The sequence below is a fragment of the Trichoderma ghanense genome (assembly GCF_004382785.1).
Source record: "Trichoderma ghanense strain CCMA-1212 chromosome Unknown scaffold_0, whole genome shotgun sequence".
NCBI lineage: Eukaryota > Fungi > Ascomycota > Sordariomycetes > Hypocreales > Hypocreaceae > Trichoderma > Trichoderma ghanense.
In genome coordinates this window covers 863,303-886,410 of record NW_027395663.1, presented here as the reverse complement: position 1 = coordinate 886,410, position 23,108 = coordinate 863,303, and the positions used below count along the sequence as shown (strand labels likewise).

Here is a 23,108-nt window from a genome sequence, read left to right as displayed (position 1 = left end):
AGGATCAACTCTGAAAACCACTGTGAGCCAACAAATCGTCAACTTTTACTTAGCGTCGATCTCAGTGCAGGATCTTTGCTATTCTTTGTGATTCAGGCTTGGAACCTGCTCTTGCTTGCCCATTGTGTGTGTGTTAAGGTTGAGGTGCCGCGGGGAGTACGTACCTTCTTACACAGCGTCCCCCTCCACACCGCCTTTGAGCAGCGCGGCAGAAAAAAGAACCCCAGCCCACCTTCTGGCTGCGGGTCGGAGCCAGGCAGAGGGAAGCTTGTCGAAAGCACGACACTTGCCCGACACGAAGCCCACGAGATTGATAATCGAACCGGCAAGCTCAGAGCCATCACAGAATGTCAGCGGCACAACTTCTCAACCCAAAGGCCGAGTCCCGAGTGCGTGTCCCTGCCGTCCGTCTATCCTGCGTGAGCTGCTGGCGTCTAACCAGGTGCAGAGGAGGGGTGAAGCTCTGAGGGTCAACATCAGTGCCGGCGAGGGCCTGCAAGATGTGCTCAAGTCCAACCTCGGGCCGCGAGGCACCATCAAGATGTAAGGACACATGGACAGCTGCATGACTGTGTCTCGCGAGTGCTAACCGACTGCAATGTCCAGGCTTGTCGACGGCGCCGGACAGGTACGCGAATGCCCAACCATGTACCCCTCAATGGCCGAGACCCCCTATTCCTAACCGCAACCCGCTCGCCACAGATCAAACTGACCAAGGACGGAAACGTGCTGCTGAGGGAGATGCAAATCCAAAACCCGACCGCCGTCATGATTGCCCGAGCGGCGACTGCGCAGGACGACATTTGCGGCGACGGCACGACGTCGGTGGTGCTGCTGGTGGGCGAGCTGTTGAAGCAGGCAGACCGATACATCTCGGAGGGACTGCACCCGCGCATCATCACCGACGGCTTCGAGATTGCCAAGGCTGAGGCTCTCAAGGTAACAGGAGGCTACTAATCGAATTTGCCTTATGGATGTGTCTCGGCTGACTGTCTGCTTCGCTAGTTCCTCGACTCCTTCAAGCTGGCCAAGGAGGTCGACCGTGAACTGCTGCTCAACGTTGCCCGAACATCCCTCGCCACGAAGCTCAACCCCACACTGGCTGCGAAGCTGACCCCCGATATCGTCGATGCCGTGCTGTCCATCTACCAGCCCCCTGCCAAGCCCGACCTGCACATGGTGGAGATTATGAAGATGCAGCACCGCACCGCATCAGACACGCAGCTCATCCGAGGACTGGCGTTGGATCACGGCGCTAGGCATCCCGACATGCCCAAGAGGCTGGAGAACTGCTACATCCTGACAATGAACGTCAGCTTGGAGTACGAGAAGACCGAGATCAACTCTGGCTTCTTCTACTCTAGCGCTGAGCAGCGAGACAAGCTTGTCGAGAGTGAGCGCCGGTTCATCGACGCCAAGCTCAAGAAGATTGTGGAGCTGAAGAAGCAGGTGTGCGGTGACGACGGAAAGAAGAGTTTCGTCATCATCAACCAGAAGGGCATCGATCCTCTTTCCCTCGATGTCCTGGCCAAGAACGGCATCCTCGCTCTGCGGAGAGCGAAGCGGAGGAACATGGAGAGGCTGCAGCTCATCTGCGGCGGTACTGCCCAGAACACTGTGGATGACCTGACGCCCGACGTCCTCGGCTGGGCCGGCCTTGTCTACGAGCAGACTCTGGGCGAGGAGAAGTACACCTTCATCGAGGAGGTCAAGGACCCCAAGTCTGTCACCATCCTGATCAAGGGCCCCAACCAGCACACCATTGCCCAAGTCACAGATGCTGTCCGAGATGGTCTCAGAAGCGTCTACAACATGATTGTCGATAAGAGCGTTGTCCCTGGTGCCGGTGCCTTCCAGGTTGCCTGCGCTGCCCACCTCAAGAGCGATGCCTTTGCGAAGACTGTTAAGGGCAAGGCCAAGTGGGGCGTGGAGGCGTTTGCTGATGCTCTTCTCATTATCCCCAAGACCCTTGCTGCCAATGCTGGTCATGATGTTCAGGATGCTCGTAAGTTTGGCACCACGAAGGACCTGCCCCTGATTGGATATGCTTTGCTAACGCCACAAACACAGTTGCCGCCCTGCAAGACGAGCACGCTGAAGGCCAGACTGTTGGACTGAACCTGGAGACCGGAGAGCCGATGGATCCCGAGCTGGAGGGTGTCTTTGACTCCTTCAGGGTGCTGAGAAACTGCATTGCCTCAAGCTCAGGGATTGCGTCCAACCTGCTCCTCTGCGACGAGCTGCTCAAGGCTCGACAGATGGGCAGAGCTGCTGGGCCGGGCCCGGGAATGGACGGCCCCGAGGATCACATGTAAATACGTGAAGCTGTTGTTTAGACTTGTAGTAGACAAAAATCATCCGGAGCATCCTCAAACATTGCATTGACAGCTCTCTAATGCTGCAAATTTATCGAATCATTGATTGTGTGTTGTGAGAAATTCTTGGTTCCTCATAATGTTGAACGCAGGAGGAAATGTAATGGTTGTAACTGATGCTTGGATCTGTCAGGGGACCAGCCGATAAGCCCCGCAGCCAAAGATTATCTTCCACCTACAAAAAAAATCTTGACCCCACCATCGTCGACTTACATACAGCATCACAATCCATCCAGTCGTGCGACAATGGCAGACTACGCTTCAGACTCGTCAGAGGGCGAATTCACAGAAACAAATGTCCTTCTTGGATATGCCTCCAAGGAGGCCGAAGAAGACACGATAAGCAAACTGGGAGGCACTCCGGTAAGTCACATTTCCGCCTTTGTTCTCTTCGATCTTCTCTTCCATGGCGATGACTTGCGCCTCGAACACGTACGATAGCATCGTGTGCTGATTCCATGCTTGATGATGTATTTAGGACTGGCTCGACGCAGATAAACCTCCCTCAGCGGCACTGGCGAGATGCAAAGTCTGCAAAGACCTCATGGCGCTGCTGCTGCAGCTCAACGGCGAGCTCCCCGAGAAATTCCCTTCCCACGAGCGGCGGCTGTACGTGTTCGCCTGCCGCAGGGCGACATGTCGGAGAAAGGCTGGGAGCGTCCGTGCGCTGCGAGGCGTGAGGGCATGGAAAGACGGTGCCGAGACGACGTTCGAGGTCGAGAAGAAGAAGAAGAAGCCTGAGCCGGAGGAGGAGAAGAAGAAGAAGGAGGAGGAGGATGGGCCTGGGCTCGGGGAGTCGCTGTTTGGGGCCAAGCCTTTGGGACAGGCAGGCGGGAATCCGTTTTCGAGCGGCGCCAATCCTTTCAGCTCGGGGTCGAGCAATCCTTTCAGCACCTCTTCGTCCAACCCGTTTTCGAGCCAGCCGGCCAAGCCTGCTGCAGCTCCAGTCGAGAAGCCTGCTGCTTCTGCCTCAGCAGCGTCAGCGAACCTCTCCAAGACCTTTGCGGAAACGCTTGCCCTGAACACCACGCCCGCGGGCCCTCCTCCTCCTCCCGAGCCGTGGCCGGAAAAGTCGGCCCAGCCAGCCCCTTACCCGACGCTCTACCTCGCCGATGCCGACTACGAGACGCTGGATCCCACATCGACCAAGCTGCCGGCCAACGTGACCATTGCCGACTCGGATGCCCCAGAACCGTCTGCGCTTGACCGCGAGGCCTTTGAATCCGCCATGGACGCCACCTTCCAAAAGTTCGCCGACCGGATGGCCCAGAACCCGGAGCAGTGCATCCGGTACGAGTTCGGCGGCGCCCCGCTGCTGTACTCCAAGTCGGACGCGGTGGGCGAGCTGCTGACGAAGCGCACGATGCCCGGGTGCCCGAACTGCGGCGGCCGGAGGACGTTTGAGGTGCAGCTCACGCCCAACGCCATCACGGAGCTGGAGGAAGGGGATCTGAGCCTGGACGGCATGGAGTGGGGGACGATTATCGTGGGGGTTTGCGAGAGGGATTGTTTGGCGAGAGGGACGGGCGTTGAGGAGGCGTGTTATTTGGAGGAGTGGGCTGGTGTGCAGTGGGAGGAGCTGTCCAAGGGAAAATAATGGATCGATGTGACAATGAGGTGAAGAGGATACATATGAGGTAGCCTCGACGGGTTTATGATATCAAAAGCATGGAAACGCGAATAGAGCATTGTGGATAAGATGGCCATACTAAAGAATAAGCCCTGATCTATAGTCGTATCTATAAGACTGGATCTTGTATCGCTTTTCTTCCAAATGAAGAGTTCAAAGGGTTATTTTATTCCTATCAAACGCCTGAGCTTTTTCGGACCCCGCACCAATGCCAGTAAATCTGTTTGAAAAGTCCCATTCCGCATCACGGGGTTTCCGTCGACATTATCCATCTTGTCAAAAAGAGCTCTTCTCCCTGTATATAAGCAAATACTTTGGTGAATCAACGCCTTCCCCTCATCTCTCCATCTGCCTTCATGTAGTTTCGCCTCATCTCTCTTCCTCTCCTCTCGCTCTTGAAAGTGGTCTATACAGTCTCCTCCCACGCCCGTCGGATCACCCTCGCAAACTGGTCGACGTTGACATCCTCGCGAATCTCCGACTTCTTGGCCTCGTTATCCGGGTTCGAAGGGATCTTGACGACGCCGTCGTCCTCAATTGTCCAGCCGGCCACCTCAGTGATGAACTTGCGGGTCTTGTCCTCGTTGACGCCGAGCCAGGAAACCAGGTGAGAGAGCTGGATCTCGCGGAAGGCCTGCGCGACGAGCGAGGCGATGCGCTCGCGGACGGTGTCCTCGAAGCCGGAGATGTCGGCGATGAGGTCGGCGCAGAGGTCGTCGCCGTCGAGGTCGGCCCAGAAGTCGGCGTACTGGGCGCCCTGGAGCTGGGAGTTGAGGGAGCGCAGCTTGGTGATTGCCTCGTGCAGCTCGCCGGAGGAGGCGGCGGAGGGGTTGATGAGGTGCAGGGCGAGGGTGAACTGGGACGAGGGGAAGTTGGTCATTGCCTTGACGAGGATGTTGGTGACGACTTCGTCCTTCATGCGGTCGGGGTTGAGCTGGTAGCTAGAGTTTTGGCGCAGTTTTTCTTTGATTAGCCCTGCTGTGCTTTGCTTGCGTGCGCTGATGATTGATAGATTGCAGAGGTAGCATGATATGCCTTTCGCTCTTCTTCTTTTTTCAGACACCACTAAAGTTGACTTCAAATGACAAGGGCTGTTTAGACCCCGTCTCAGGTAATAGGAAACGTTTACAAAAACGGTCATCATGTAGGTAACAGAACGCAGCAAAACAAAGACCGCATAGATCCTTCCACACATCGCCAAGACAAGGCCACTCACAGCTTCAACAGCGTCCGGTTCGCATTGCAGTCGCTAAACTTCTGCTCGCACTGCTCCTGGAGGTAGGTCTCGAGGGTGCTGACGGCCTCGGGGTTGTAGCGCTCGAGGCCATTGATCACGGTGGTGATGTAGTCGGGCCGTTCCGCGGGGTCTTCGCCGTTCATCTTGGGCTGTGATATTCTGTGAAGTAGAAGAAGAGGAGGAGGAGGGAGAAAGAGGAGGGGAAGGAGAGAAAAAAGGGGTTGTTTGAGTCTGGGTGAGTGAGTGAGAGGGGAATGAATAGTTTCGATGTTTGAAGTTCGAGATGGTGGGGCTGAAGGGGAAAGATTTCGCATAATTGCGGGTTGCTGGTTGTGCGGCATCGAGGGGCCCAAAGCGGCTTAGCGGGGCGAGAGACGGACGGGGTCTTGGAGGCTTGAGGCGCGGTCACGTGCGCTCGTGTTGGAGTGCGTCATGGACGACGTGAGGGATGAGACTGAAGCACGACAACTTGACCGTTGCTTGGATGTGACGCGTTTGTGCGACAGTGATGGCGTGGAGGTGCATCTCACATGATTATCCTGTCTTATGAGCGACTGCTCTTTACGTTGGGAAGGGGAGAAGCCTCGGAGATGCTTGCTGGAGGATGATTCGAAGGACACAAACGACACACAGACATCATCATGTCTAGCCCGGCCAAGACGAGGAAGCTCAACAATGGCAAGAAGCAGCCAGCAGCTCAGTCAAAGGGACTGGAGTACTTTTTCTCCAAGCAGAAGCAGCCTGAGACTCCAAGTCCATCCACCGGCCAAAATGGCGCTCCGAGCAGCTCCTCCGCTGCACTCTCAGACGAGGAACTGGCGCGCAAGCTACAGGCAGAATGGGATCAGGAGGTAGAAAGTCACCGTCATACCCCCTCTGAAGGCCAAAGTTCGACACCCAAGGACTCGAATGTTGGAGCCATCTCAAAGGAAGAAGAGGGCGATTCTGCGCCTGCTTCCGTCAGCCAGTCGGCGCAACCAACTGCTGATGCGACTCCGAAGAAGCAAGACATCAAGAAGACGCTCTCTCTGCAGTCTACCGGGATGGTGGATGACGCAGTTACAAACTCCATCCCTCTGGATGAATCTCCCCTCACCTTTGAGCCGTCCAAGTACGTAAAACTACTACAAGAGTGCTGGGCTTCTGAAAAGGGGGACGCAACGTATGCTCTCCTTACTAGATGCTTTGTCCTTGTTAGCGCAACGACAAGCCGCATCAAAATCGTCGATACCCTAGTCAATTGCCTGCGGATCTTGATCGAAGGGGACCCTTCCAGTCTTTTACCAGCTGTAAGTGTGCGACATCACTACCATCATCTCGCAATGCTCATCATCCTAGGTCTGGCTGGCCACAAACTCCATATCACCTCCATACATATCCATGGAGCTCGGGCTCGGTGGCTCTGCCATTTCCAAAGCACTTCGCCAAGTCTGTGGTCTGGATAATCGGTCTCTCAAGGCCATATATGACAAGTACGGGGACCCGGGCGATGTTGCTTTCGAAGCCAAGAAGAAGCAGAGCTTCACATTGAGAAAGCCAAAGCCCCTCACCATAAAGGGGGTCTATCAGGCCTTGGTGAAGATTGCCACCACACATGGACAGGGAAGTGGTGAGGTCAAGCAGCGCATTGTCGATCGGCTATTGCAAGACGCGCGCGGAGGAGAGGAGAGTCGTTTCATCGTTCGAACGGTCTCGCAATATGTGCGTATCAACCCGCTCCACCATCCCCCTATGTGGTACCGACTTCACAGCTAATGCTATATAGCTCCGCATTGGTGCCGTCAAGACTACTATGCTTATTGCGTTGTCCAGGGCATTCTTACTGTCCAAGGCCCCTGGCTCTGAATACAGCACAAAGGATGTTACAGAACTAAGTAAGCTGAAGAAGGAAGAGCTGGCAGAAGTCTGGAGCAAGGCGGAAGAGATTGTCAAAGCCAGCTTTGCGAGACACCCCAACTACAATGATCTTATCCCTGCGCTCCTCGACGTCGGTGTGTGCGAAGAGCTGCTTCTGCGATGCGGCTTGACGCTCCACGTACCGCTGCGCCCCATGCTGGGAAGCATAACCAGAGACCTCTCAGAGATGCTCACCAAGCTCCAGGGGAGAGATTTTGCATGCGAGTACAAGTATGACGGACAGCGCGCACAAGTCCACTGCGACGAGAAAGGCAAAGTTTCCATATTTTCCAGACACTTGGAGCTCATGACTGAAAAGTATCCTGACCTCGTGGAGCTTGTGCCCAAGATCAGAGGAGAGGGCATCGGAAGCTTCATCATGGAGGGAGAAGTGGTGGCTCTTGATCGAGAGACGGGCGAGCTGAAGAACTTCCAGACTCTCACCAATCGTGCGCGGAAGGACGTTGCGATTGGGGACATCAAGATCGACGTCTGTCTTTTCGCGTTCGACCTCATGTATCTCAACGGGCAATCTCTCCTGAACCGACCATTTCGGGAACGGCGAGAGCTTCTTCGGTCGCTTTTCACCGAGGTGCCGCATCACTTTACTTGGGTCAAAAGCCTGGACGCTACTTCCGGAGACTCTGAAGCAGTTCTCGAGTTTTTCAAGTCTGCACTGGAGAATAAATGTGAAGGCATCATGGTGAAGATTTTGGACAATATACCCGATCCACCTTTGGTGGAGGGCGATGTTGAGCAGCCGCAGCCCCCGGAAGATACGGAAAAGCTGTCACTACCCAAGACTAGATCCAAAGGCAAAGCGAAGCCGAAGAGTTCTACAAAGGTTGATGGCGAAGAGAAAGCAACAAAGTCTCGAAGGAAGCCGCTCTTGGCGACCTATGAACCAGATAAGCGGCTAGACTCCTGGCTCAAGGTGAAGAAGGACTACAACTCGAGTTTCGACACGCTGGACATGATCCCCGTGGCTGGATGGCATGGGCAAGGTCGAAAAGCCAAGTGGTGGTCTCCCATCTTGATGGCGGTGCGGAACGAAGAAAGCGGCATGCTCGAGGTGGTCTGCAAGTGCATCTCAGGATTCACGGATACATTCTACAAGGCGAACAAGGCGTTTTACGACGATGGCGAAGAGAGCGGAGAACCAAAGAACACCAAGCTGCAGAAGCCGAGTTTTATAGAATACCACGGTCCGGCGCCAGATGTTTGGTTCGAGCCGCAGGAGGTGTGGGAAATGGCCTTTGCAGACATTACGCTGAGCCCGGTGTATACGGCTGCCATTGGGCTTGTGAGCGACGAGCGAGGCCTGAGTCTGCGATTCCCGCGGTTTTTGAAGAAGAGAGAGGACAAGAGCATTGATGAAGCGAGTACGAATGAGTTTCTTGCTAATCTATGGAGAAAGCAGGAGGCAAAGGCGGCATCAACGGCAAAGGATGGTGAGGTTGAGATGGCAGATGTCTTGGATGGTGAGGAAGAGGACTGAATGTCAATGGACGTTGGTTCTGTGAGGCGAATCTTGAAAGTGACAAAGCCGGCTTGAATAGTGGTGTCTTGCATCAACAACTGGCGGCATGTCCCACATTGCTTCATTTTCTAGCGTTGAGTCTTTGTGCAATCAAACTAAAGACTGCCACCGACCCCATGAACAGAACAGCGTGATAGAACTGGCATTAGTCAGAAACGAACCGTTTAGCAATGGCATGTGATGGATACGTACGGCTGTTCGGGAAATGTTCCTCTCTTCGTCTTCTGTCCGGGCCTCGATGAACAGCCTCCTGAGGTTGGGAAAGCTTGCCTGCGACATGTTGGCTTAGCAGACAAGGAAGCCTTGTAGAATCATTCTTGGATGGCGCTTTTGTTCAGCGTGGGATGAGTTACCATGTCGGCGGAACAAAAGGAGGGAAGAGAAGGCTCAGGCAGAGGCTGAGAAGGGTGAACGAGCTAGAAGAATTTGAGTTTATGGCGTCGATGGCTGTGGTTTGGCCTGGAGGAAGAGGTCCGTGCGGGTGGGATTTGGAGTGGCTTTTTCTTCTCGTTCTGAGAGGTTAATGGAGTTATTGATGGCGTATTTGAATGTCGCTATATGACGATTGTGATGGATATAGTTGGATGTTGATGGATCGTTGATATCGTGTGAGTTGGAGGTTGGATGACTAAGGTAAGTTGTAGAGGTGAGGCTCGTCAAGGTGCTGAATTGGAGTGCTGCAGGTGGATGTGGATCATGCTTTATCTTTACATGTACTTGAATTGCTCTTTAGCAAGGAAGTGTAGCATTGAGACTAAACTGAGGGAACAGATAGAACTATTGTAGATTCTATCATTCATCCAATCGAAGCAGTGTTCCTCAGAGATATAGCAATGCTGACTTCTTCACTCTGTCTGGTTGATGCATTCGCTGTTGGATGATGACTCAGCGTCGATTGGCCTGCGGTGCCTTAACTCGTAGGGAGGCTGTCGAGCAACCGCCTGCTAAGCTCATGCCTGGCCTGTAATAATCCGCAACATAACCTGCAACTCTTCCACCCCTCGACAGCCTGACTCGCAATTCCAGAGGCCACGACACGGAGCCGTTGCTGGAGGCTCTGCCGCTAGCGATTCCCTCGACAGCCTCTGCTATTCGTTTCCATCACCTCCCATAGCTGCTGTCCTCGACAACTCGCAGACGCCTCCGGACACCGAGACAGCGTCAACCCCCCCAAAAGACCCCGGGACCAACACCCTCGTGCCCCTCCTCCTCCTCCTCCTCCTCCTCCCACAAGCTCCTCGACGATGGCGGTGAATCGCATCCGGGGCGCCTTCGCCGCGCCTCGGAAGGGAGAGACATTTGAGCTGCGGGCCGGCCTGGTGTCGCAGTATGCCTACGAGCGGAAGGAGTCCATCCAGAAGACCATCATGGCCATGACGCTGGGCAAGGACGTGTCTGCCCTGTTCCCGGACGTCTTGAAGAACATTGCCACGTCCGACCTGGACCAGAAGAAGCTGGTCTATCTCTATCTCATGTATGTGGCTGCCGACAATGGCCAGTCAATTCACACACAGAGTGGAAAGACGAGATGGCTGTCCGACGAGCTGGTGCAGTGCTAACGGGATGTCGTGATTCAGGAACTACGCAAAGACACACCCAGACCTCTGCATTCTCGCCGTCAACACGTTCGTGCAAGACTCGGAAGACCCGAACCCGCTGGTGCGAGCGCTGGCCATCCGCACAATGGGCTGCATCCGGGTGGACAAGATGGTCGACTACATGGAGGAGCCGCTGAGGAAGACGCTGCGGGACGAGTCGCCGTACGTGCGCAAGACGGCGGCCATCTGCGTGGCCAAGCTGTTCGACCTGAACCCGGCCATGTGCATCGAGAACGGCTTCATCGAGACGCTGCAGGAGATGATTGGCGACCCGAACCCCATGGTGGTCGCAAACTCGGTCCAGGCGCTGGCCGAGATCAGCGAGACGGCGCCCGAGACGAGGGCGCTGCTGGTGACGCCCCCCGTGCTCAAGAAGCTGCTCATGGCCATGAACGAATGCACCGAATGGGGTAGAATCACCATTCTGACCGTGCTGGCAGACTACGCTGCCACCGACGTCAAGGAGTCGGAGCACATCTGCGAGAGGGTCATTCCCCAGTTCCAGCACGTCAACCCTAGCGTGGTCCTGGCTGCTGTCAAGGTGGTCTTTATCCATATGAAGTCGATCAACCCGGAGCTCGTGCGGTCATACCTTAAGAAGATGGCGCCTCCACTCGGTGTGTCCCCGATCCTGTCCTCGATCTGAAGAGACAATGATGCTAACACTGCGGACTTGAACACAGTCACATTGGTTGCATCTGCGCCAGAGGTTCAATACGTCGCCCTCAGAAACATTGATCTGCTCCTTCAAGCCAAGCCCGACATCCTGAGCAAAGAGTTGAGAGTCTTCTTCTGCAAATACAACGACCCGCCGTACGTCAAGATGCAGAAGCTGGAAATCATGGTCAGGATAGCAAACGAGAAGAACTACGAGCAGCTCTTGTCTGAGCTCAAGGAATACGCCCTGGAAGTGGACATGGACTTTGTGCGCCGAGCCATCAAGGCCATCGGCCAGGTGGCCATCAAGATCGAGGAGGCCAGTGGCAAGTGCGTCCAGGCGCTGGAAGATCTTCTCGCTACCAAGGTCAACTACGTGGTGCAAGAGGTTGTCGTGGTCATCAAGGATATCCTGCGAAAGTACCCCGGCTACGAGGGCGTGATTCCCTCGCTCTGCAACTACATTGACGAGCTCGACGAGGCCAATGCCCGCGGATCGCTCATCTGGATCGTGGGAGAGTACGCGGAGAAGATTAGCAATGCCGAGGAGATTTTGGAAGGTTTCGTAGACACTTTTTTGGAGGAGTTCACTCAGGTATGTCGAAAAGTTGTTGGAAATGGGGGATGCGGGCTAACAGAACTGTAGACACAACTCCAGATCCTGACGGCTGTTGTGAAGCTGTTTTTGAAGAAGCCGAGTGGCGCGCAGGGCCTCGTCCAGAAGGTGCTGCAGGAGGCGACGACCAACAACGACAACCCCGATATCCGCGACAGAGCATACGTCTACTGGCGGTTGCTATCAGGAGACTTGGAGGTGGCCAAGGTAGGAGCCCATTTGGGTCATTGTATGAAAGCTGCGCATACTGACGGGTCCCTAGACCATTGTCCTGTCACAGAAGCCGACCATTTCGACAACAATGACAAGCCTGCCGGCTACGCTATTGGAGCAGCTGCTGTCGGAGCTGTCCACTCTGGCGTCGGTATACCACAAGCCTCCGGAAGCCTTTGTCGGCAAGGGCCGGTTCGGTGCCGACGAGATCCAACGAGCCGCCATTCAGGAACAGCGCCAAAACGCCGCGGAAAACCCCATCGCCGCCTCTGTGGCTGCCGCTGCCGCCAATGGCTCCTCCTCGGTCTCGCAAAACAACATTGAGAACCTGCTCGACATTGACTTTGACGGCGCAGCGCCGGCCTCTCAGGAGCAGAACAGCGCGGCGGGAACCCCTGACCGGGTGTCAAGCCCAGCCACGGGCGGCATGGCTGACATGATGAGCATGTTTGATGCGCCTCCGGCTGGCAGCTCCGGCGGTGCTCCGTCTGGCGGCATGAACGATTTAATGAACGGATTCGAGGGGCTCAACTTTGGAGCTACGAGCACGAGCCAGCCGTTGCCGGCGGCGATGCAGCTGCACAATGCGCAAGGCGGTTCTCAGCCAAAGAAGGATAGCGATGATCTTTTGGGTTTGTTGTAAATGTGCGACTTTGTTGCAAGCGGCGAGTTCAAAGGGGAGGAGAGAAAAGATGAGGAAAAGGGCTGGATTGTTGAAAGGGGGGCGGCTTGGGATGATGGGAATATATAGTTAATAAGTGATGCATGTTTGATGTCTGTGGTATATACAAAGTTATGGGGTGTATCTTTGAGTTGTCCATGTCCTTTTCGTAGATTTTCCGAGTTGATGTCAACGGCATCGGCTTAACCCGTGGAGCGTCCATGGTTAATTTCTCTTGGTTGATACTGTTGTCGGCTCGCCTTGCGGTATGATATCTTGCCTCTGCGTCCGTTATCCTTTTGGGTCGTTCCTCTTCCCATGTCCCCAACCCCAGCAGCAAATCCCGCCTAAACCCCGTCATGCTTCAAGAAAGAACCGACATAGTTTCCCTCATCTCTTTCTGTTGTAATAATCACCACTGAGCCCGCTTCGGTAAACCCTGGAAGTATGTATTTCCAGTTTTGTCTGTCCCCCCCTCTCTCTCTCTCTCTCCCTCTCTCTCTCTCCCTCTTACTCCCTCGTCCCCTCAACATGCCCCTCCACGGTCCCCTCCATCGACGGCCCCGGGGCGGCGGCGCCCACGCTCCCGCCTCCCTCGGCCTCCCACTCCTGCGGCGTCTGGCACTTGGCGGTCCAGGCGTGGATGGCGGCGATTTCGTCCTTGAGGGCCGTGTTGACGAGGCGGTGCCGCTTGAGGCTCTTGAGGTCTTGGAATTGGGGGGATACGATGAGGGCTGTGAAGGCTTGGCCGCAGCCTCCTGTTACGCGAAGGGGTTAGCAAAGCTTGAAGGGGGAGGTTTGCGGGAGGGGTGGAGGGTCTTGGAGAGGGGGAGTACGGTGGTTAGAGGAGGGAGGGAGGGAAGGGGGGGGGGAAGAAGCGTACCGGACATGTCTGTGACTTGGACGTGGGTTGCGCCGAGACGCTGGGTGATTGCCTCGCGGAGGGAGGCTTCCGTTATTGAGGCCATTGCTTGCGTATAACTCTCTGTTGACGGGTCCTGTGTTTGTAGGACCGGTGCAAGGGGCAAGAGATGTGACGAATGCGACGGGGTGGGAAGTGGGAAAGAAGAAGATGAGGCTCGATCTGATTGATTAGATAGATCGTGGTGTCAGACACACACACACACACACACAGACTATACATAGGTAATCACACAGTCTCTGTGGGCGAATACATACGGTATGAGCTCATTGGGAGGATGGGGATTGGTGGAGAGATGGGAAAAAGAGGTACATAAGCTTAGCTTTAGATGGAGGCTGAATTGAATACCCTTAGATCAGATCGAACTTGTTCTACTAACATAATACTCGATTCTAGCCATCACTCGACTTTTTGTACTTGCAGCCCCAAGCATTTTCTGTCTGTCTGTCTGTCTGTTTTTTTTTTTTTTTTTTTTTTTTTTTTTTTTTTTTTTCTTTTTCTTCCCCGTCTTGTCCTGAGGCAGTGTGACATGCTATTGGCAAGACGCCTTGATCGAGGTCTACCGTCGGCACGCAGAGCAGCAACAGCAGCGTCTTTGCGCCTTGTGGCAGCGGCGGCTTCTTCTCCGCGCCCGGTTCGAGGTCCCCTCTCCCCTCTTTGCCCTCGATCGCGAAACGGCAGCATTTCTACCACGAGCAAACGACTCAACGACAGCAACAACAGCCGCAGCAGCATGGCCGAATACCTAGACGGCGTGGGCGCATGGGGCGCATGGCAGGTCGAGCCGTCCAAGTTTACGCAGCTCGTCGTCGACTCCATGCGGACGCTGTACGTTTCTACCTTGCCACTCGACTTGGTGCATGATCACCATCAATTGCTTCGATTCAGTATGGCTAACTAGTGATGGGAAAATACAGGTACCCCGAAGAACTGGCCGATCGAAAATGGGACAATGTCGGCCTGCTCGTCGGCAATTCTGAAAGCGACGCAAAGAAGCTCCAGCCAACCGTCATGGTGACCAACGACCTCACCTTTCAGGTCGCCGTGGATGCCATCGGCCAGGGCGTCAGTGTCATTGTCAGCTACCGTGGGTGATGTCGTTGACTGTCTAGCTACCATCGCCCCCATGCTGACGACTCCTCCGTGTTTAAACCCCCCAGACCCCTTCATCTTCTCCGGCTTCAAGTCCGTGACAAACGACGACCCCCAGCAAGCCACGCTGCTGCAGCTGGCCAAGGCTGGCATCGCCGTCTACTGCCCGCACACAGCCGTCGACGCTGCTCCCAAGGGCCTCAACACTTGGCTCGCCAACATTGTCGCCGGCCCGCACAAGAACACCCAATCGGTCGCCATCCCGTGCGCCTCGGCTCCCGAATCCCACTCGCCGGCTGGTTACGGTGCCATCGGGCGCTTCACCAACGGCGCAGCCGTGCCGCTAGCCGAGATCATCAAGCGATTGGCTCTCAAGCTGGGCGGGCTGAAACACATCATGATTGCCTCTCCCGTTGGCGCCGACATCAGGACCACGGTAGTGCGCAGCTTTGGCGTCTGCGCGGGAAGCGGATATGACGTTCTCAAGTCGGCCGACGTGGACCTGCTCGTCACGGGCGAGACGAGCCATCACTCTGCCCTGCGGGCCATCCAGCAGGGCAGGACGCTCATCCAAGTGTTCCACAGCAACTCGGAGAGAGGCTACCTCCGAGAGGTACTAAGGCCCAGTCTGGAGAAGCTGCTCAGGGAGACCCAACCGGAAGCAGAGGTGATACTGAGCGAGTACGACTCCGATCCGTTTAAGGTACTGGACGTGAGTACCCTGCAGGAGGACTGAGGGCGATACACGGGCGTCGGGTAGACTCGACTTGTTGCATACACGAGAAACAAGGCCGGGCGGTCATTGCTTCATGGCGGGCGGCGTAGGGGAGACCAATGCGCCGTATCGCCCATCCCTTGACGCTTCGGGTGCCGGTGATCTGCTCCGCGTCAGGGCAATGGCTGCGTCGCCTTGATCGATGCACGCCTGCACGTCGTCTCCGCCCACTCCCTTTTGTTTCCAGACCTCCAGCAGCTTTCTGGGCATCTCCCACTGTCTCCTCGCCTCCTCGAACCGGCCCTCCCTGACGAGAGCTTGCAGCCGCTCTGGTGTCGCCAGAACCTCAATGGCCAGCTGCCTTGTGCGTTGGCGTCGCTGTTGTGCTTCTCGTGCTTTGCCCTCTTCTGAATCCGGGGCGGGAACTGATTTTCGTAATGACTCCTGTATGGCGGAAGCCTGGCTGTAGATGTGTGCAATGGCTGGATCGAGCGTCGTGGCCATGGGATTTAGGGGGTCCATATTCGCTCGCATCTATAGAAAATTAGAGAGCATCACGAATTAGCAGCTGTACAACCATGTCCTGTCACCGATCCAAGGCCATTAGCGAGAGCTTTCCGTACTTTCCGAATAGTCTCCGTCGCGGTAATGAGCTTGCTGTAGTTGTCGTAGACGAGTGCCTTCTTCTCCGCATCCAGGGCTCTGACCTCCCCCAGCACCCTCGTGTACAGCTTCAACAGCTCCTGCAGGCTGCTCTCCGCCACAACCTTCTGGAGATAGTCGTCGAGGTTGAAGTCGGGCGCGTCGATCTCGCTGGCGGGGACCTCGGAGTCGGGCGCCTCGACGATGCGCGGCGTGGACGGCGTCGAGGCGGAGGCAGACGCTGCGGCGGCGCGGAGGTTGTAGTATTCGCGCAGAGCGGCGCGGTTGTTGGAGCGCTTGCTGGAGCCCGTTGTTGTTGTTGTTGTTGCGGGCTGGGAGGCGGAGAGGACGGGGGATGTGACTGCGGAGCGGGAGACGTCGAAGGAGGGCCGGGCGGAGGAGGTTGGCGTTCCGGAGGGGGTGCGGCGGAGGGGGGCCGGGGGATTGCGGGAGGAGGCGATGGTGGACATTGTGAGGGATGGGGGGGGCGGATGAGTGGTGATGAGTTGAGGAGGAGAGGAGAGGATGAAGCTGGAAGTTGTGGGAGTGGTTTACACGGCGACAGTGACAGATATGAGGATGGGGCTGGGCTGGGCTGGCAGCCTTGCCAGGTGAGGCTACAGGGGGTGTGTGTTGGCGCTGGGGCCACTGAGCTACAGCGCCCCTGGTCCCCTGAGGTTATCGCGCGTTATCGCCTGTAGCAGGACAAGCTTTGCAGTACCCGACGTCATTTGTGCCGACAGAAAAAGAGAGCTTAGGTCGATAGCTTCGATCTTCAACTTGACACAAAAGCAACAGCATCAAACACAAAATGGACCTCATAAACCAACTCCGACGCTCCATCCTCTCCCTCTCCCTGCCCCCTCCCTCCTCCACCCTCCTCACAACCCTCACAACGTCCCGCTCGCCGCCTCCGCCCATCCAATCCCTCGTCGCAACCGCAAAGGCCCGCCTCCTCGCCTCGGACCTGACGAGCTCGTCCCTCGTCGACCCATCCATGCCGACGCTTCCGCCAGACATTGACTCCGCAGCCGTGGCGGAGACGAAGCTTGCGCAGAATGTGCACGTGCAGGTCTTGGATGTTGAGAATCTGAGCGCGAGTCGGTGGGAGCAGGTCGAGGAGCTGGAGGCCATTGAGAGGGGGGAGAGGACGAGGGGGAGGCAGGTGATTCGGGTTACGGCTGAGGAGGATGGGGAGAACGAGGCGGGCGATTCTTCTTTTACGATGCAGGCTTCTACTCGTGCTGCTACTACTGGTGGTGCTGGTGGTGGTACGACGTCTTCAGGGGGCGGTGCAAATGCAGTTCATCGATTGGTTCTGCAGGACAGACAGGGGAAGAGAGTGTACGCGGTCGAGTTGAAGCGCGTGCAGGGCATTGCCGTGGGCAAAACGCTCATCGGGGAGAAGATGATGCTGAGGGCGGGCGCGGTGGTGGCGAGGGGGACGGTGCTGCTTGCGCCGGAGACGTGTGTTTTGCTGGGGGGCAAGGTGGATGCGTGGCATGAGGCTTGGTTGGAGGGGAGGCTGGCGAGGTTGAGGGAGAGTGTGGGCGCGGATCGGCCGAGGTGATGGTGGTCTGTGGGAGAGGTGTGGGAGAGGCGAGGTGCTGTGATACCCCTTTGCATGTCATTTATGTGTACTCTACTCCGTACTAGTCAGCTTCGTTGTCCTCTCTCTACATAGAGCTGTTCATTCTTCGTCGTGGAATAGAGACGAACACGGTAAGTCTGTGTTTGCTCGAACACTTCCTTTCCCTTGATATCTTTTTGTCATCATAGTAACCATCCCTTCATGTACATACACAGGTCATTGTTCTTCATTACCCATCCGTATATCCTACCCTCACATACCCTCCACACTAACCTCCAAAGCATTCCACCCAGATCCCTCCCAAGGAGCCAAGAATGCCGCTCTCTGCGCATCCGCAACTCTGCCCGTACCGGCATACGCCTTGGCCAGATCCTGCGCTTCCAGCGTCCCCCGCGGCGGAATGCCCCTGGCCGCGACCCTGAGCGACACCTCGGCCGGGTAGTCGCCGTCTTGGCCCGCCGTTTCCGCAAGCGATGACCAGCCGTGCGGGAGGTAAGGATAGAGCATAATGTCCGTCTGCACCTGCGAGATGATGTCCTGCTCTGTCTTGCCTTCGCCGAGGGCGGCCACGGCTCTCAGGACTTGGCCGATGCGAGACTGCTCTTTGGCTGTCACCCTGTCGTTTGTTCGGAGCCCTTGGAGCTCTTCTACCACGGCTTCCAGGCTTGCCTCGTCTTGGTCAAGCAGGGCGATGACTCCGAGGAGCAGCACGCTCTGTACGTGATCTGGCTGCTTCTCAATGACCTCAAAGAGGGCATTGCGAGCCCGTTCCCTTGCGGCTTCTGTGCCCTGGGCCCATAACACCTGAGCGAGCAGACATGTCGCGTCAGGGTTGTTGTCGGATTCTTCCAACGCGGATTCAAAGCACTTCTCCGCCTCGTCATATGCCTTGAGATAGTACTGCGCAAGCCCAACGGTCAAGTGCGCCGACAGCCGGGCCTTCTTGCGCTGTTCACTCGTCAACTCGCTTTCACTCTCGTCGCCGCTCAATTCTAGCGCCATCTCGCCGCACTCGACGGCCTGCTCGTACGATCCAGAGGCCAGATACGCCCGCGCAAGGTCTGTCCGAGCCAGCGTGAACCTGGCGAGGTCATCAGCGGACTCGGTCTTTTCGTAGTTGGCCTCGAGCTTTTCGCAAATCTTCTCCAGGGTGGCGACGGCGCGAGAGCTTTCGCCCGTGCGCTCCTGCAGGAGGGTTCCGAGATGCACAAATGTCAAATCATCAGGCCGCAGGCTTTGAATCTGGTTTACGGCAAAGAGCGGCTGGATCAGCGATGCCACGTTCAGGTTGAGCGGTGCCGTCAATATGTGGTCGAAAAGCGAAGACGAGTAATGACGGCGTGCAGGCAGCGACGACGATTCCGATATTTCCATGGCATGTGTAAAGAGACTCCTGGCCTCCTTCGTCTCGCCAAGCAAGAGTGCCACGAAGCCCTGGCCCAGCCAGGCATGCGCATAATCCGGGTCGTTGGACTGGGCCCTCGTAAAGGCCTCGTTGGCGACCTTGAAGTCTCCAGACAGCAGTGCCAATGTCCCAAGATTAGTCCAAGACACGGGACTGCGCTCGTTCAAGTGCAGGCTTCTGACAAAGGCATGCTGCGCTATGGCAGGGTTGATTTCGCTCGTCACCACTCCCAGGGAGTTCCAGAAATCTGCATTGCTGGCTTCCAGTTCGATGGATCGCTTGAACGCTCTTACGGCAGCCCTCAGATAGGGACTCGGCTTCTTCCGGAGCTGTGAGGGCAGGCATGTATGAGCGCGATATTCGGCCCATCCCAGGTTGTAATACGCAACGGCCTGTGCGTGTACATCACCACTCGACACGTGGATTGCCTGCTTGTAGCTCAAGATTGTTGCGTGAAGACACGCCGCGATCTCGAGGCCAAAATGTGCGTTTGTTTCGGCCTTTTGATAAACGACATCGGGGCCAATCTTGTCAACGTTGGCGAGGATGTCGAAAGCCTCCTGTGGCCGAGACTCCAGCAGCGGCTTGATGGAGTCGATAGGGAAGTCTGTCGTTCGACTCTGAACCGTGGTAAAGATAGAGCAAGCTTCGGCGATGCTCTTCCAGAAATTGAAAGTGTCCAAGACGCTGCCGCTCCTTTTCGTGGCAAAATTGATGGCATCAATGGCAAGATGAGCCGCCTTTCCAAACAGGCCTCTATCCACGCTCGTGACGGCATTGTCCACCATGGTCTGCATCAGTGCGAGAACCACGCCCTCCTCTTCGGCATGTGTCTCAAGAACGGTTTGGTAGAGTGTGATGGCCTCGTCAAATTCGCCCAGTTCCCGCTTGATATTAGCAAGCATGTAGTTGGTGAACCAAGTGTCGGCAGACACGTCCACCTTGGACTCCTCCTCCAACTTCTTGGCGTTGAGGATGGCCTTGGTCGCCGCAATGTATCGTCCGGAGCTGTGGTAGCTCTCACCGAGCCCGACCCAGGAGTGGTAATCATTCGGGGAGATTCTGAGGGCGGCTTGGAACGACACGATGGACTTGTGGAAATCTTGCTTGTTCAGTTCCGCAACGCCCAGAGCCGCAAATGGCCAGCTGATGCCCTTTCTCTTGGAGCCAGGCGGAGGCTTCACCTTGCCAGAGTCGATGATGCGCTGAGCAACCAGTTCCACTCGATCCCAGTCGCCATCGTCCGCAAATGAGCGGGCCAACCGTTCAGCCGCCGTCACTTCCGACGATGACAGCTCCAAAGCTTTTGTGAAGCACCGCCTCGACCGCTTCTTGTCCGATGCGTAGTCGGCGTAGAAGATGCCCAGGCTGGTGTACGTCGGAGCATGGTTCAAGGAGTTGTTGAGAGCCTTGAGCCAGTAAGCATAGGCACACTCGCCCTTCTTCCGCTTCCGAGACTGTCGATCCGTCTCCAGGTTCCAGATGCACATTCCAATTCGGTACTGGGTATCGGCCAACAACTCTTTGGCTGCTTCTCCTTGCTTTTCCAATGGCTCCACACACTCCTGCAACTCTCCCAGAGCAGTCTGCCAACCCCCCCTAAGCGCCTTGACCCAGGCAGCTTCAGATTTCACACGCAGGTTTGTACTGTCTCGAGCCAATGCGCGAGTGAGAAAGTCAATCGCCTCTTCGTAATCTTCCTCCTCCTCGAAGATCAGGCCTACGCCAATCATGGCAGGCGTTGAAGTCGCATCATGTTCCAAGACTTTGTCGAACAGACGTTTAGCCTCCTGGTGGTGTCTCGGCGACTGATAGTAGATGAGCGCCGTCGCAAGAGAGATGGAATACGCATCCTCTGTGTTTTGGTACGACAAGCCAATCTTTTGCTTTTGCTTGGCAAGGAAAGGCATGGCCTTGCGCATCAACTCCACCGTGGACTCATACTCCCCAGATCGCAGCAAGTACTCTCCCACAAGTCTGTAGCCAAAGACGGATTCCGAGGTTGAGATGCCATCAGTCATCATAATCAACCGGTCTTCCTCGGTCAAGGGGACCACAAAGGTTGGTGCGCCGCCATCCTCCTCGTCGCTATCCTCCGAGGTCTCAGTGTCGGGGGAGGCGGCCTGTTTGGGTTCTGGCGGCGGTGCTGGGAAAGGAGAAAAGTGGCTTGTCAGGAATCCCGTGATGATCTTGTACAGATCGGTTTCCGGGAAGAAGCTGCAGTAGTTCCTCAGTAGATCCACGTCATAGTCACGAATCTCCTTCTTGTCCTGCCAATTGATGGCAATCTCCCAGGCAAGCCGGAAGGGATGCTTGATGATGACCATGTCATTCGCCAGTCCGAGAACCTTTTGCTGTTCAGCTGTCTTTTGCGGCCCCGCTGGCGCGACAGCAACGCGGTCGTAGCAGTACTGAATCAATTTCTCTTCGTAGTTCCTCCTTACATCGTCGTCGGTCGTCCAGTTGATGAGTTGCCGGTAATAGTGCTCCAGGTTGCTCTTTTGGTAAACTTCTCGCTTCACCTCCAGGGTCACGTCGGTCAATGTCGCACCCAGCCTCGTCCGCCGCTCTCCGATTAGCGTGTTGATGGTCTTTTTCTCATACGCCTCGAGGATGAGAACAATGCTTTCGTAAGTCTTGGCGGGATGGGGGAAGCGGCCCTCGAGTATCGGAAACAGAGGGCTCTCGGGAAGCCTGATCCGCAAGGCGTCGACATACTGTAACTGATCACCGTGGGCTCGGGCAAAGTCGACAAACTTGTCGACAACATCTTGGCACTTGTACATTTCTTCCGCCTTGTGAAAGACTTGGGCCAGGCGGACCGCGGCTCTGTGATACTCCTGCAGCTTCTTGGCACCTTGCTTCTCATACAGCTTGATGAGGCCCTGCCAAGCCGGTGCATCTTCAGGGCGCAGCTTAGCTGCTGCTTCGTAGACGGCCTCGGCCTCATCAAGCTTATTCTTCTGATCCAACGCAAACCCCAAGAAGATATGCCTGGAACGTCGGATCAGCTTTCTGCACATGAGTTGCACCTGAGATGCAACCAACAACCAACATACGCCTGGTAGTGCTTAGGGTCCTTTTTCAGAAAGTCTCGAGCTTTCTGTATAGCATCGTCATAATTTTTCTCTCGCACGGCATCGTTGATGCTTTTGAGAGCTGCCTTGGTCGACATGATGCCTGATGTCTCGGGGAAGCCCTACAGCGGGAGGGAGTGTGCGTGGAGCACCGCAGGAGGTGAAAAGCAGCCCAAACCAAAGAATGAACAATGAAATTTCTCTTCGGAGGGTTTTATGTCATGATAATGTGTGCCTTCTTCATCGGTAGATATCTTGGAGCAAGGCTGGCGTATCTGGTGGATCTCGAGCGAATGACTGGTGATGGATGAGGCAGGCCTGAGATTCAGTGAGGCAAGCGACCCATGAGCTCTCCACCAGCAGTCAACACGCTGGGCCGAAGATTTTCCGACATGTGCCTGAACTTGCCAATGACGCCAAACACTTTGAAGTCATCATGAATCAACAACTTGATTCTCAGATATTCGTACAATCATCCACTATTCTTTCAACACGCATCGTTCGGACGGGGCCAGTTTTCTTCAACAGAATGCCAATAGGTTCAACTCAGAGGGTCTAAAGACGTTCGAGAAAGGCCTGCATCCAGATTCAATGCTAACACAAATGGCTCTCTAGCCGGATCGCCAACAGCAGACGTCAAGATCAAGAAACAACATGAAGACCACAGTGTCAGAAGGCAAAATGCTTGAGTGGCTCACGCAACGAGCCCCACAACAAGGGTCGAGGCGTCTTTCATACCGATGAGCAACTCCAATGAAAAACAGCAGACGGCGCGTAATGCTTTCATCCTCCACGTCGTCTTGTCGCTCCTGCAGAGACCAGACAGCAGTGGTCTCCATGGACGACTAACATGTACCGTTGCCATCCAGAAAGCACGGGAACAACGTACTACCGGATTCGGCAGCTTGCCGGAACAGATCAACTGATCTCAGCCAACCGTTGCTCTACCACTTCTCGATGACATTCGATAAGTGGGCTACAGCAAACCCCGGCTGGACAAACAAGCAAACAAACAGTTCCCATGCAGGTGACTTGCCTCGTGGCCATACTAGTGCAAATCCTCAACGTCTAGAGACTCTTGATATTGCTTGACTAACAGTCCATGGTCACCATGGTTCCAATCAAGGCGATCCATTCGAATGGAAGTTCGAAACTTGAAGGCTACCAGCTGAGACAGCCATCACGCTTCGTGTTCCCGGGCCCGAATGAATGGCATTGAACACTCCAGCTTTGGCCAAGAT

General features: G+C 55.7%; 10 protein-coding genes across 10 annotated transcripts; 5 read left to right on the top strand and 5 right to left on the bottom strand.

Moving 5' to 3' along the window:
- Positions 1-565: 565 nt before the first annotated feature.
- CCMA1212_000312 (T-complex protein 1 subunit zeta) lies at positions 566-3,972 on the top strand (the record flags this gene model as incomplete). The annotated part of the gene is made up of 6 exons (XM_073697786.1): positions 566-571; positions 703-939; positions 1,006-2,005; positions 2,071-2,311; positions 2,612-2,738; positions 2,854-3,972. 6 exons carry the CDS (start codon positions 566-568, stop codon positions 3,970-3,972), a joined length of 2,730 nt encoding a protein of 909 aa, XP_073563574.1.
- A 439-nt stretch (positions 3,973-4,411) lies between these two features.
- Positions 4,412-5,401, bottom strand: CCMA1212_000311 (Eukaryotic translation initiation factor 3 subunit K; the record flags this gene model as incomplete). Its single annotated transcript, XM_073697785.1, has 2 exons — positions 5,222-5,401; positions 4,412-4,946 (listed from the first exon to the last, which is right to left on the bottom strand). The coding sequence occupies exons 1-2, from the start codon at positions 5,383-5,385 to the stop codon at positions 4,412-4,414; spliced, it is 699 nt and encodes a 232-aa protein (XP_073562872.1). The 5' UTR covers positions 5,386-5,401.
- Positions 5,402-5,883: 482 nt separating this feature from the next.
- Positions 5,884-8,636, top strand: CCMA1212_000310 (DNA ligase 3; the record flags this gene model as incomplete). Its single annotated transcript, XM_073697784.1, has 3 exons — positions 5,884-6,531; positions 6,581-6,943; positions 7,008-8,636. The coding sequence occupies 3 exons, from the start codon at positions 5,884-5,886 to the stop codon at positions 8,634-8,636; spliced, it is 2,640 nt and encodes an 879-aa protein (XP_073562871.1).
- A 103-nt stretch (positions 8,637-8,739) lies between these two features.
- On the bottom strand, positions 8,740-8,957 carry CCMA1212_000309 (uncharacterized protein; the record flags this gene model as incomplete). Its single annotated transcript, XM_073697783.1, has 2 exons — positions 8,740-8,817; positions 8,871-8,957. The coding sequence occupies 2 exons, from the start codon at positions 8,955-8,957 to the stop codon at positions 8,740-8,742; spliced, it is 165 nt and encodes a 54-aa protein (XP_073563474.1).
- Positions 8,958-9,922: 965 nt separating this feature from the next.
- CCMA1212_000308 (AP-2 complex subunit beta) lies at positions 9,923-12,405 on the top strand (the record flags this gene model as incomplete). The annotated part of the gene is made up of 5 exons (XM_073697782.1): positions 9,923-10,152; positions 10,256-10,893; positions 10,960-11,528; positions 11,580-11,756; positions 11,812-12,405. The coding sequence occupies 5 exons, from the start codon at positions 9,923-9,925 to the stop codon at positions 12,403-12,405; spliced, it is 2,208 nt and encodes a 735-aa protein (XP_073563475.1).
- Positions 12,406-12,933: 528 nt separating this feature from the next.
- Positions 12,934-13,391, bottom strand: CCMA1212_000307 (uncharacterized protein; the record flags this gene model as incomplete). The annotated part of the gene is made up of 2 exons (XM_073697781.1): positions 12,934-13,181; positions 13,307-13,391. The coding sequence occupies 2 exons, from the start codon at positions 13,389-13,391 to the stop codon at positions 12,934-12,936; spliced, it is 333 nt and encodes a 110-aa protein (XP_073563461.1).
- Positions 13,392-14,078: 687 nt separating this feature from the next.
- On the top strand, positions 14,079-15,173 carry CCMA1212_000306 (uncharacterized protein; the record flags this gene model as incomplete). Its single annotated transcript, XM_073697780.1, has 3 exons — positions 14,079-14,173; positions 14,263-14,432; positions 14,506-15,173. 3 exons carry the CDS (start codon positions 14,079-14,081, stop codon positions 15,171-15,173), a joined length of 933 nt encoding a protein of 310 aa, XP_073563436.1.
- A 63-nt stretch (positions 15,174-15,236) lies between these two features.
- CCMA1212_000305 (Vacuolar protein sorting-associated) lies at positions 15,237-16,264 on the bottom strand (the record flags this gene model as incomplete). Its single annotated transcript, XM_073697779.1, has 2 exons — positions 15,237-15,686; positions 15,776-16,264. The coding sequence occupies 2 exons, from the start codon at positions 16,262-16,264 to the stop codon at positions 15,237-15,239; spliced, it is 939 nt and encodes a 312-aa protein (XP_073563462.1).
- Positions 16,265-16,605: 341 nt separating this feature from the next.
- Positions 16,606-17,364, top strand: CCMA1212_000304 (RecQ-mediated genome instability protein 1; the record flags this gene model as incomplete). The annotated part of the gene is made up of 1 exon (XM_073697778.1): positions 16,606-17,364. The coding sequence occupies one exon, from the start codon at positions 16,606-16,608 to the stop codon at positions 17,362-17,364; it is 759 nt and encodes a 252-aa protein (XP_073563463.1).
- A 273-nt stretch (positions 17,365-17,637) lies between these two features.
- On the bottom strand, positions 17,638-21,965 carry CCMA1212_000303 (Superkiller protein 3; the record flags this gene model as incomplete). The annotated part of the gene is made up of 2 exons (XM_073697777.1): positions 17,638-21,784; positions 21,850-21,965. 2 exons carry the CDS (start codon positions 21,963-21,965, stop codon positions 17,638-17,640), a joined length of 4,263 nt encoding a protein of 1,420 aa, XP_073563464.1.
- Between the last annotated feature and the right edge of the window lie 1,143 nt (positions 21,966-23,108).